Here is a 13,119-nt window from a genome sequence, read left to right on the forward strand (position 1 = left end):
AATTTCCAGAGAATGAAAACTGATTATGCAAGGCACTCCTTAACAAATAGCTTGTACAAGATAACAAATAACAGCTAGCTGTCATGCATTTTAAAGACCACAAACTAGTGTCACCACCTAAAACAGCACATACTTCAGAATGACAAAAGGGAAGACAACAATGTCACAAGACCTGGAAATATTCCTCAGTATGTAGAGCATGCTCAGTAGTCTACAAATTTTTGTTAGGCTTAATTGCCAACTACTACTTGAAGTCACCATCAACTACTCTGTTTTACTGAGGTTTAGGGCACATGCAGAGAACCAAGGAGAAAGGAAAGGTGGTTTATCTCCCTACCAATGGCCTTTTGGAAAAGCTGTGAGCGACACCTTGCTACTTTGGTAGAAGTCTAACGGGAAATGAAGGAGACACCCTCTTCTCTCTGACCTGCAGAAAACAGTGAAATAAAGGTTGCCAAGACCTAAGGTGAAGACAGACTGTCCCATCTTCCCCACAATTCACAGAAAACTCAGGAAAATGTATCTATGTGCTGGGTATGTGGAAAAGAAATAAGGGTAGTTACATTAGTAATATATAGAAGACTGAGTACAGTCATACCTCACGTTGTGCCCGCTTCAAGTTACGTCTTTTCAAGTTGCGTCCTGCGGCAACCCGAAAGTACTGGAAAAGTTACTTCCGGGTTTCGCTGCTCACACATGTGCAGAAGCGTTAAATCGTGCCGTGCGAATGCACACAAGCAGCGCTTCTGGATGCGAACGCTTCGAGTTGCGGACGTGCCTCCGGGACAAATTACGTCCACAACTTGAGGTTCCAATGTATGCTACTTTACTTTCTTGCACTTATTTGGGGTATCATGACATAATGTTTCCATGTATTTGCCACATAATAGACAACTTTAATGGACTACATGGCACTATATTCTTGCTATGGTACTTGCTTCTCTCTTTCCTTCCCTCACTATCTCTCTCCACACCCATTTTCTTACCCACCCTTCACTCAAAAGTCCCCAGTTGGGTTACATACAATTAAAAAATACAATACTTAAATCCAGAAAAAATACAGGCAGCCCCCATTTATGTGAATTGAATATGTATGCGACCTTGTATACACGCCGAACGCAGAAGCGACCCAAAAACATCATAAAGACATCACTGAAATGTCTCTTAAAGGGCGTGGGGGGCAGAACAGGGTATTTGTAGGCTTTTTCAAAGGGTTTCAATTATATGAGATTTCACTTATGTGTGCAGTGTCGCAGAACGTAACTCCGCATAAATGGGGGCTATCTGTACAATAAAACAGCACCACTCAAAATTAGAGGAATTTGACAAAACAACACCTCACCCCACCAAAAGTCTGGGCAAAGAAGTACACTTTGACATGACAAAAAAGTTATACAGTATCAATGTAAGATGCACCTTAGTGAGAGCACTCCACAATGCATGGGTTACCACTGAAAAGGCCCTACGATGCACAGTTACCCTCAAACCTTTTTTTGGCAATGTCACCATGAGCAGAGCCTCCCTGGGTGATCTTACTCAGATAAGTTGATATGGAAGTAGACAATACCTCAAATACTTTGGGCCCAAGTTGTTAGGACTTGATATTGTTGGAATATCTTTTGGGGACTTTTACTTACCATCACTATCAACATGCTTAGTTTATCCTGAGTTTATTGCTTCTGTTTTTATTGTATTTTAATGTCTTATTCTGGACCACTTTCAGATATTTTTATGAAAGGTGGTATACTACTTGAAACAAAAGAATAAATACATTTCCTATATATTGTGTATGCTAATTATATAAATTGGTATCCAATTTGCAGGTATTTCTACCTTCCAATAATTTCTAGTTTAGTAGAAATTTTACCTTAGAAATTATTTCAGCTGGAAAACATCACCAACTGAAGTTTCAGAACCTGCCTTATGAATCATCGTTTTTTGATGGGCATGCGGTATATACACAGATAATGTGAGAAACTTGCTTTGGCTAGTCCTATTCCCCCTCCTACTTCAATTCATTCACCCTACTTCTTGCCATCCAAAAACATATTCCAGTTGGTAGAAAAAGTAGAATTGGGATGAGGAACATGTAACCTTCCAGATGTTGTAGAACTATAATTTCCAACAACCCTGACCATGGCTGGCTGGGACTGATGAGCATTCTAGTCCAGCAACATGTGAAGAACCTCAGGTTTCCCACACCTGATGTGGAGAGAGACAGGTAAAGAATAATAATAATAATAATAAATTTTATTTATACCCCGCCCTCCCCAGCCAAGACTGGGCTCAGGGCAGCTAACAACCAATAATAAAAACACAGGGGCCTCTCTCTTCTGCCTTTTAAAGGGCTTCCCGCTCAACTACTAGAAAATAATTAAGTTAGCACCACCTGCTCAAGACACTATTTGAAATGCATAGTGTACTCTGCCAGAATGTGTCACATCTTTGGATGGTCAAATATCCCTTCAAAAGACGTGGTATTTTCTTCATTTTGTAGACATGCTAGTGCAGTGCAAGAGTCTCAGTACTGCTCGTATTAGCAGTATTAAAAAACAAACAGAACTCATTACACTACCCTACAAAAATGTCAGTCCTAACCCCTTTCAGCTCAAACTATCATTTTTTCATCCTCTCCCCACTTTTTTTAAAAATGTGAAAAACTTTTTTAGACAGCCAAAAAAAGAGTGTTGAATTGCAAGTAAGAATTCCAGTACTTCAAATTAGCATCAGAGTTGGTAAAAATTGAGTTTGGATTGTCATAGGCCTAACAAGCCCAGAAAAGAGGATAAATAAATTCACAGAAATGCACACTTGCTAAACACTACTACTATGAGCTTCTGGGAGCCTAACTAATCGTGTGAGCACTCTTTAATTCCAGGGGGTGAAAGTAACACAGTAACACAGTTTTAAAGGGAAGGATACTTTGTACACTAATTTAAACAGCAGTAACAGCCCCTGGAGGAGATTACACAAAACCCAGAGAAGAATGAGGAAGGGGAGGACAGGTTAAAATTTATGAAGGCCTTGTTTCTGAGCAAGTTCTGCAGATTATGCCATAAACCTTGGTGCTCCCAGCCGGAGTTGGCCTGGGGGTCCTCTTTTGTCCCTGGTACTACCCACAAATGCATCAAGCCAACATTTTGCATGGCCAACTCCTTAAGACAGGGCAGGAAAGCATGAAATTCTAGCAGCTCAGGGAACAAGGCCCTTAAAAGTGTAAGGTCTTCAAAACAGGAAAGCACCTAATCCCCTGAAAGCTGTTGAAATGCGAACCTGTGGCAGTATATTTCGCAGGGGAAAGGGATAAAAGGTAGAGTTTTAACAAGGCTGCGGAGAGGAAGTTTCGGAACAAGAGTTGCGCCTTAACATGGAGTAACAGAGGGCAGTGAAACGGGCTGCCGCGAAATTTAGAGGGTTGGCACAAGGAAGCAAGCAGCACGTAGGCGGCGGCGAGAGGAAGTCTCTTCCCGCAGAAGGCAGCACCTGTAGCCCGGGGCTAAGTGAGCTGCAGCTCGCTCGATTCCTCCCTAGGAGATACAGGCGGTACAATTGATACATTACCTTTGAGCTGGGGCAGCGGGAAGAGCTCCACGGGGCTGCTTTGGGTGCGGAACTGCGAAGACCCCTGCGACCGCTTCTGCTTCTGAGCCTTGCGCACCGACCTCCGCGTGAAGCCGTCCACTTTCTCCGCGGCGGAGATCGCCGTCGCCGACATGGCTGGGAAAGGAGGAGGCACGAGGGGGGGTCGCCTCTCCCTTGAAGCATATAATCACGCCGGAGGGGCGGGGGGGGGAGGGAGGAAGGCAGAGCAAGCGGCGGCGGGCGAGAAGACACCACCAGCCAAGGAAGGAGGAAGACACTTAATCCAGTGCACCAAGGAATAGGGGCCGCGGGGGGGGGGGTCGCGGTTCTTCCAAGTCCCCCCCAAAAAACCAACCCAAGAAAGGGGGAAGAATCCAAACACCTTCCAAAGGGGGAGGGGGGAGAGGCTGTTTATCCAACAGCTCAAAGAAAGAAGGCTCTTAATCCGACACCCTTGAGAAGGGAGGGGATACACTTAATCCGATTCCCCAAAGGAAAAAGGGGTTTCCAAATAATGGATACTTTTCCGAGGAAGAGACCAAAGGAGGGTTAAACCAAGGCGGGGGGGGGGCCGGCACGCAGCAAAGACCCGCCCCCGCTGCGTCCTCCAAATCAGCCGAGCCGCCGAAGGAGAAAAAAACAGAGCAGGAAACTTTTATTCTTCCTCCCGCCCGCGACGTCTCTTCTTCGCCGCCCGCCCGCGAGCGGCAAACTTTGGCGGCGCGCGGTCTCGTGAGGAGGAAGGAGGCGCTGTTCTCCCGCCACCCGCCGCCTCAGCCAGGCTCGCTGTCGCCTGGGCCGCCCCGCCAGGCGCTCGCTGTCATGAGCCGGGGTTCCTCGGCGACTCCTCTGAGGGAAGGACGGCGGCGGAGCGGGAAGGGGAGGGAGAGAGGCCAGGGCCGCGCAGCCTCCTCTTCAGCCACCGTCGGGAGCCCCCGGCGCCTCTTCCGCCAACATCTTGTCACGCCAGCGCCCCCCGCCTCCGCTTCTCCTCCTCTTCTTCCTCCTTCTCCTCCGAGGCCGCGCGCAACGTAACAGCGGGGGAGGGAGGGGCGCGGAGGCGGCGAACCTTCCACTCGAGAAGCGGCGCGCAACTTGCGGCGAGCGAGCGCGCTGTTAAGGGCCGCCGAGTTCCGACTCGGAGGAGGGGGCGGGGCCAGCGGCGAGGGGAGGGGAGGAGGTAGAGGAGCAGGAGCAGGAAGGCGGTTGGAACAGCCGTTGGAGGACGCCGGCCCGAGGGTAACTGACAGGAGCGCAGCAGCCAATCGGAGAGGCGGCGGGGCGGGCGGCGGCGGTGGTTAAAACGAATTGCATTCTGTTGGGCGGGACAAGCTGGAAGCCAAGCGACGCGACCTCTGGGGGACCGGGCGAGTGACACCAGGATTTGCCCAAAGCGAGGGGGTCAAGGGCGGGGTGTGGTGCAGCGGACGCGATTGGGTCTACGGCCGCGGAGGCGGGACGAGCGGGCAGCCAATGACGAGTTGCGATCAGGACTTTTTCGTTGGTTTGTTTTGAGGTGGGAGCTCAGAGGGGCGCGAGGAGGGCAAGAATCCCACCCGGCAGTTTTCGGGGCTTGTGAGGTTGCGTTGGTCTGCTTCTTGTGTTTTTCTTCCGGGAAAGGTCATCGTTGTTGGCTTTTGGGTCCCTAGTGGCGGGACGGAGAGCGAGGAGTCCGCAAGAAACTTAAGCAGCCCAGTCTTCTTCATCTTTATTTGCAATTAAACCCTGCTCAACCAGTAGAGCTTACTCTTGGGTAAGCAGGCAGTTACTAACTTTTGCCTTCTCTCTTTCCCACCGCTCCTCTGGAAATGCAAAATTTCCAGAAAATTTTAAAGCTGTGTGGAATAAAGCCCATTTCCCCTTCTCCCAGCACAGCTTTTTCGTGCGCACAAAACAGAAAAATTGAGAAATTGTGTGTGTGTGTGTTATATTTATATATAAATATAACCCAGCCAGATATAGGATCAGCGAAAGGTCTGGGAAAAGAGGGATGTTTTTGCCTGACACCTAAAAATATGTAACACAGGCACCAGATGAGTCTCCCTGGGGAGAGCATTCCACAAACATATGTGCAATACTTATCAACCCCAAATGTATGTTACTGCTTTAGCAACATAAAATGTATTGTTCCAAAGCTAGGGTTGAATAAAATTGTCCCCTTTGGCATATTTATTAAATTTAAGATGTACCAAGTAAGATTACAATATACCCACACAGTCCACTTCCTTCTGTGGGTCTTGGTTAAAGCTCACACCCCTATTTGCAGTTTCTGCCCCACTGCCTTTTGACCTTTTATTATCCCCAGCGAAACAAAGCAAGAAGCTGCTTGTTTCCCATTCTGCAGCAGTGTGTCTGTGTCCTTCAAGGGGCAAGGTGAAAAGGTTGACCACAAAGGAGGGAACAGGTCAGAAGGGCAGCAGAAACAGGATGATTGCTACTAGTATCTACAGACTAAACCAAAGGTGACTAGGAGACGCAGCCAGCAATTCACAAGCGACGGAGGCCCTGCATGTTACTCTAACGAAGATTACTGCACCCATAATACAGAAATTCATTTTGAATTGAAGTGTTGTATTTGCCAGTGCACTAATGCTGTACATCTTAAAATAAAACATACTTAATAGAGGGTTTTTCCAGTGTCCTTCAAAATATGTCAGTTTTTAAGATGGAAACATTTGCAAAAAGTCCTCTGGAAAAAAACACCTTTTTAAAAATTCCCTGGGTGAGGTGTAATAGGACCTTCACACCTCTCCCCTCATTCCATTTCTTCTGGCAGGAGGGAAAGGCTTGACCTCTTAAATATTAGCCAGTATGTAATACAACTTTTTAAAGTGCATTAGCCCTGGAGAGGAAAAGCAGTCCAAATTATGGAAAGAGGTTCAGTTTGTGTTGTTGTAACAGTGCCTGGAAACAAGTGTGCAAATAGCAGCTGTTTCAGAAGGGGAAAACAACTTTTTGAAGCTTCATTATTGGTATGTTAGGAATAGCAGCTGTGAGCTTCTCTTTAAAGCCACATACACACAGGATGGGTCTTGTTTACACATTCTGGGAGAGTGTATTTACTAAATGACCATTTATAATGCATGTGTGCGATGTTCTTCACACCTGAGCACCTCTGCATGATGGAAGAGAAAGAGTTGCTATGCCATATTGCAAACAAATGTGTGAAGTGTTCCTAATTCTGCCATTCAAGGAGATGTGATTAAGATCTAATCATAGACACCCTGCAGCTCAAAAGCTTGTGTCTGGTTTCAAGAGCCTACATTAGTGTTGTGTATGCCGCATCTCATCAAATTCTGGAAGCTGTGCAGAGACTTGTTCAACTGTGCTGCCGGCCTGCAGTCTTGTGCAGCCAAACAACTTTAGTCTGTTTTGCTCAACCAATCCTACTTTGGATTCTTTCTTGGATTACTGCATCAATTAAGAACTCTGGAACAGAGACAGGATTCCTTGCTTCTGTCATGTCTGCACCTCAGTGAGGTTCCACCAACAGAACTCTCCTTCCCTCAAAAGTTGTTAATGGAGATGCTGAATCTGACATAACCCCCTAAAGTTTAACATGTCTTTGCTGTCCTTGCTATGGCTTTGCATCCGTGGCCTTCTTTTATGTCATATCCTCAATTTTCATCTTGTTAAAAGAAGGGTGTTTCCCAAATTGTTTAGAAAAGAAGAAAAGAAGACCCAGCAAATAATTATTTAATCCTAAACATAACTGGCATTTAATTTTAGGAATAATTTTTTGTTTTGACCCTTCCTTTGAAACCAGTATCCCTGTAATTTGCTGCAGCCTACTGGTTAAGTCCAATTTCCCATGTGGTTTCTCATTCCTTATGCCTTCTTTAAAGGACAACTCATGTGCTCGCTCAAATATGATCACCAATTAATAGCAGTTTGCGAGGCAGGTAATCTCTGTGAGTGGTGCAGTAGAGATAAACCTCAGCTCCCACTGAGAGAACAAATGAGAAGTCAAACATAGAGCAGAATTCAGTTTTTCAGCCATAGACATGTAAATCAATACTTGTTCCTTCTCAGTACTAACAGATGCCTTTAAGTGGTGAGAGTGGAGTTTGGAATTTTGCCACACTAGCAAGATTGTGTCAGGAAATTGATGCATTTATATACTGTGATCTCTATGATGATAGGTAACTGTTTATGAAAAATAGCCTGAACTGTTCCATTTATACACTATCTTTTTTATTTCCTTTTGGCAGGATTATAGTATTGGCTCCAGGGCTTTTAATAGCTTAGAAGCTATAGTATTTAGTGCTGCACTACTTTGACAGGAAATGCTCCACCTGCTGAAAATTTCTCTTCTATACATCTATTAATAAGAACCTGAGGACAGCACCCTCTGCCATTAGCTAAGGACAAGGGCACTGGGAGGCCACTACCCCTGCCTTCTAGCAACAGCATCACAGCAAGATGGAGACCAACCTAGCCCTATCAGCGGACCAAAGGAGGACTTGTCATAAAAAACACTCCCAACTGCTGGTTGCCCTGCAGAAGCAAGAAGGCCTTCTCTGGTCCCATCCATCAGCTAAAGGAGCAAGAGGCATCAGTTGCCAGTCACTGGGTTTTTTTAAAAGCTGATTTTCCAACTGCACCAATTCCCTTCACTATATTTTCCTACCTTTCTCTGGAGGCCTAGAATCATAGAACTGTAGAGTTGGAAGGGACCTTGAGGGTTGAATCTCAACTAAAGCAATAGCAGATAGCCATCCAACCTCTGCTTAAAAACCTGCAGTGAAGGACAGTCTGCCTCATCATTCAACAACTGTGAAATCAGGATAGTCTCTTGGATTTCTTGTTCTTCAAAATGTTGATATTGAAGAAAACATTGAATGTTTGTCTATTTTGCCTCAAGTTCTTTAAGATATTTGGGAACATAGGAAGCTGCCTTATGCAGAGTCAGCTCATTGGTCCATCTACCTCTGGATTGTCTACAGTGACTGGAAGCAACTTCCCAGCATGTCATTCCCCAGCCCTACCTAGAGAATCCTGGGATTGAACTTGGGACCTTCTGCATGCAAAGCAGATCCTCTGACAATAAGCTGCAGCCCCTTTTGATTTATCAATTTAAAAATAAATAAAAAAGTGCATTTACTTTTATGTGTCAACAAACTTAATAACAAATTAAACAGCATAAAAAGTTAATAAAATGTTGGTCTACATTTTTGCTACTGTACTTGTTTGGCTTCACAAGCACTCAGTCTGCTTTCACAAGTGGGACTATCCTATTGCTCAAATGCATGGCAAGACTCCTGTCTCATTCACTGCAAATTGCACAGGCTATCCGGCACTCAATAAATGAGAGTCCTTAAATAACATTGGAACAAATTGTCCGAGAGACCATCTGTTGTCTCCCCCTTGCATCTTAGGATTTGAGATAGAGGGATTGGAACTGAGATCAGGAGGTACTTAGGAGGAACTTAGGGACTCCTAAGTAAGATCACCCTTCAGCTTAGGTTGTGCTGAAACCTATTTGTAAATAACAGCTTCAGAAACAAACTACTATGGGGAAGTATTTCAGTTTTAGGAGTGTGCTTTTGTCAGTTACAGTTGTGGCTATTCTCTTTGGGGTTCTTCATTCCATTTTTAAAAATAGTTCTGTGTGGAACGCTCATATGCCAAATGCCTCATACAGATATAAAACTGAATATGTCACGTACATAAATAGCAAATGTTCCCTGACTATCCTGGCCCTTGACTGTTTACAATTATTTCAAGGTCCCAGGACACCTGCAACAATGTGGTGTAATTTGGAAACCCATAACAGCACATCAAAGATATAGAATCATTTGACAAGCCATTAAATTTAATAAAGGTATACTATTCAATTTAGAATCTAAATAGTGATTTTTCTACAGCCACCTTTAACTACATAGCTGCCTAGACCTTCAGCAGATAAAGCAGGGGCAGCCAAATGGGTTCTCTCCAAGCCTTTCCCTTTCCCTGCCAGGTTTTCTATATGCAGGAAATTCTTTTGTGTGGAGTATTCACTCCTGTCAGCCTCAACAGCAGGCTGAAGCAGGGATGTTACAAACTCTGATGTGCATCTCCTGGACTAATGTGCAGATCATAACTTAATTATCCAGTTGCTTTTGCACAAACCAAAAGTTCAAACAATAATGTGTATTTTGAAAGAAAATATGTACAGACATGTATTTAAATGGGCATTTTGTGCATATTTCGTTATTACAGATTAATGCGAAAGCAGGATAAAATCTACTGATGGGTGAACACAAGCAGAAGTTGTGTGGATCAGAAATTCTTCCCATCCCTGATCTGAACAGGAACAGGGACAGATTTAGTAGTTTACCATCTCTCTTGTTTGTAAAAACAAGAGAACAGAAGCCACAACCCAGAGGTGGTTTAATGACTAGAGAGTGGGGCTTGGCTGTGGGAAGCTGAGAGTCTAATTCTTCCATCTTGCTGTAAAGCTCACTGAATGGCCTCAGGCAAGTCACAGACCTGATGCAGATCTCAGCTTCACAAACCACGTATATTGAGCTGTGATTGTAATGACTGACTTGGATCAATGCTTCTTAACCTCCTTCACTCAGGGTTGCTTTGAGGAGCTTAGAGGCTGGACCTGAAAGACAGGACTGGAAATAATAACGAGCATTTATTCCACTTGGAAATGGGAAAATACACCTGAGTCCTTATTGCCTTTTATGGGGGATGGGGGGGTGGAATTGTAGAAAACCAGCAATTTTGTAATGTACAGAAGCCACAAAAGAAAATGATTATGTGTCAACTAATCTGTCTCAGAAGGGTTAGGAAGCACAGATATTTCAAGAAACTTGCTAAAGCATAAAAAGGCAACCAGTCTAACAGAAAACTTAATGGTTAGCATCCTGTCAGCTTCTTAGCAGGCTTTTGTTGTTGTTGTTTAGTCGTTTAGTCGTGTCCGACTCTTCGTGACCCCATGGACCAGAGCACGCCAGGCACTTCTGTCTTCCACTGCCTCCTGCAGTTTGGTCAGACTCATGTTTGTAGCTTCGAAGACACTATCCAACCATCTCGTCCTCTGTCGTCCCCTTCTCCTTGTGCCCTCCATCTTTCCCAACATCAGGGTCTTTTCCAGGGAGTCTTCTCTTCTCATGAGGTGGCCAAATATTGGAGCCTCAGCTTCACGATCTGTCCTTCCAGTGAGCACTCAGGGCTGATTTCCTTAAGAATGGATCGGTTTGTTCTTCTTGCAGTCCATGGGACTCTCAAGAGTCTCCTCCAGCACCATAATTCAAAAGAATCAATTCTTCGGCGATCTGCCTTCTTTATGGTCCAGCTCTCACTTCCATACATCACTACTGGGAAGACCATAGCAGGCTTTTACCATGAGTTTAATACCTGCCTGAAATAATCTCCAGCTGGAAAACAGGCAGTGCTGGTGAACAAAACTAATACAGTAGAAAGCAAATGCAGTGGATTTCATTAATAAAGTCTCCATTATTTAGGATACACAATGACTGCGTATCATTTATGTAACATTATTCTGTTCAGATTGCACTACTGTTTATGTGAGCATAAGGTAAAGGTAAAGGACTCCTGGACGGCTAAGTCCAGTCAAAGGCAACTATAGGGTACGGCGCTCATCTTGCTTTTCAGGCCGATATATTGGGAGGGAGTAGTGTCTCTCCAAGGTTTCTGATATTTCATGTCATTACCGGATTCATTTGGACATTTTTTGACTCGAGATGGGCAGACATCATCAGTGGTTAATTCTTTCTATAGCATGTTGTTTCAAACAGACATACACAAAAGATTTTTAAATGATTCTGGACATGGGGAAAGAGACATGCACATATCACATTCTATGCATGTGGTGTCTCATTTAAACCGTGCCATCAGCTGCCACGTGTTCAGCATTAGTGTAACAGAAGAGTTCCCACATGGGTCATGGAACTCTGGTATGCTGGTGCCACATGACTCAATTTAAATGAGATGATGACGGAATTAGAGACTCATGAATCCCTTAATTTCAGATTCTGTTTTACTCATTTTTTGTCTCTTATGCTCAGTTTGCCCCATTTTGTTATCAGTTTGTGATTTCATTTATTGCAAATAGTTCCACACAAAATTTTGTGTGTTGTACACTATTTTCACTAATATACACTCCTTTTTGCACATTTTCACCTATGCTTTTTTCTACACATTTGTTTTGGTTGGAGAGCTATATTGCAAATTCATAAAAGTGTGACATTCAAAAAAAGCTGCCATTTGGTTTGGGAAGTGCAAATTAGGTAGGTTTTCATTAAAACATGAACAGAACCAATTTCACCTCATTTCTACATGGAGCTACTGCCTAATTACATTTTCCCAGCATCAAATGTAAATCAGGCCTCATGATAAATAGATGCCACCAAGTAACACAGCTTGCCTCAGCTGAACCCATGATAGACTACAGTCAACAGCTTGCTGCAGACATTTTACGGCTGTCACTTTGCATATGCAGGAAAATAATAATATGATGAGCAATGCACACATTTCTACTTATCTTTCCTGCATGTGATGTGATGGAAAACAGGATTTTTCACAACCACTGGAGAGAAAAAAATAGCATTCTATATTTATTGTTCTAGCTTCTTGTCATGTGGCTCTCAAAGCAGATTTTGGAATACATTATATAAGGTAAATGTTCACATACATTTCTTTAAACTGGGACATGGCAAAACATTAGAAGGTTGGGACTAAACAGTAAGAATAAAATGAGCTTGTGAGTCTAAAAGACTAAGCTAAACAGTACCTACACGTGATTTTTCCTTCCTACTTCCAACACTATGAACCACTCAAGAATACAGTGCTTACATAGGCTTACATACTGATGATAATAAATGCAGTATCAGTTGCTACTACCACAGAAAATCTGATCTTACAGAAGAAACTCGGGCTCCCAAGCTCACAAAAAGCAATACTACTATTCCATTCTGCTTTGTGCAGGTGAAACACTAAAGCTGTCTTGATTCAGCTTCCCACAGAGCTGAACACATTCATTAAGCACCAGCCATGCAGTGGGCTCAAATATAGAGGACTTCAGTACTCAAGTTATGCCAGATGAGGGGCCTTAGGATACAGTGGAAGCCCCACTATGCCAGCAGAACTCAAGATATGTCATGGGAGATGCACCACTAGTCATTCACCAGGGTGGCTAAGGCCAATGTGGTTCCATGACCAGGCATGAACCCAGGTTGAAATGAGTCCAGATAATCTATATTATTCAAGAATGTCTACAGATTGCTCCACTACAACTCCACCTTTCTGGGTCAGCAGTTAGTCCAAACCCATGGGTTCAAAGCTGGCTTCTTTAGAAGTGGCTGTACTACCACCTCATACCTTGAAAGGGCGTAGGGACCACCCACTTATGCAGCGAAGCATTAGCCAGACTCCAAACCCAACCATTCAAGCCCCCTCTGCTAGATTTAATAAAGGAAGAAGGGCTGGGGTCAAAAGGAGACATGGTTGAACAGAGGGCCGCAAGCATCTCACCCGCCTCATCAGTCTGCAGAGGCTGAAAGTGATCCCAAAAGACATCACAGA

General features: G+C 44.2%; 1 protein-coding gene and 1 long non-coding RNA gene across 2 annotated transcripts in view; one reads left to right on the plus strand and one right to left on the minus strand.

Moving 5' to 3' along the window:
- The window catches only part of PPP2R5A (protein phosphatase 2 regulatory subunit B'alpha), a 44,070-nt gene extending 40,191 nt beyond the window's left edge, over positions 1-3,879 (minus strand). Inside the window, exon 1 of the mRNA XM_081854832.1 lies at positions 3,562-3,879. Coding sequence (XP_081710958.1) covers positions 3,562-3,715 — 154 coding nt within the window. The 5' untranslated portion in view covers positions 3,716-3,879. The remainder of the gene's footprint in view (positions 1-3,561) is intronic.
- Positions 3,880-4,846: 967 nt separating this feature from the next.
- On the plus strand, positions 4,847-6,207 carry LOC309338059. The gene is made up of 2 exons (XR_014154651.1): positions 4,847-5,335; positions 5,888-6,207. It is a non-coding gene; the product is annotated as an uncharacterized lncRNA (long non-coding RNA).
- The last annotated feature ends 6,912 nt before the right edge of the window (positions 6,208-13,119 follow it).

The sequence above is a fragment of the Podarcis erhardii genome, assembly GCF_964252035.2.
Source record: "Podarcis erhardii genome assembly, chromosome: 3".
NCBI classification, from domain to species: domain Eukaryota; kingdom Metazoa; phylum Chordata; class Lepidosauria; order Squamata; family Lacertidae; genus Podarcis; species Podarcis erhardii.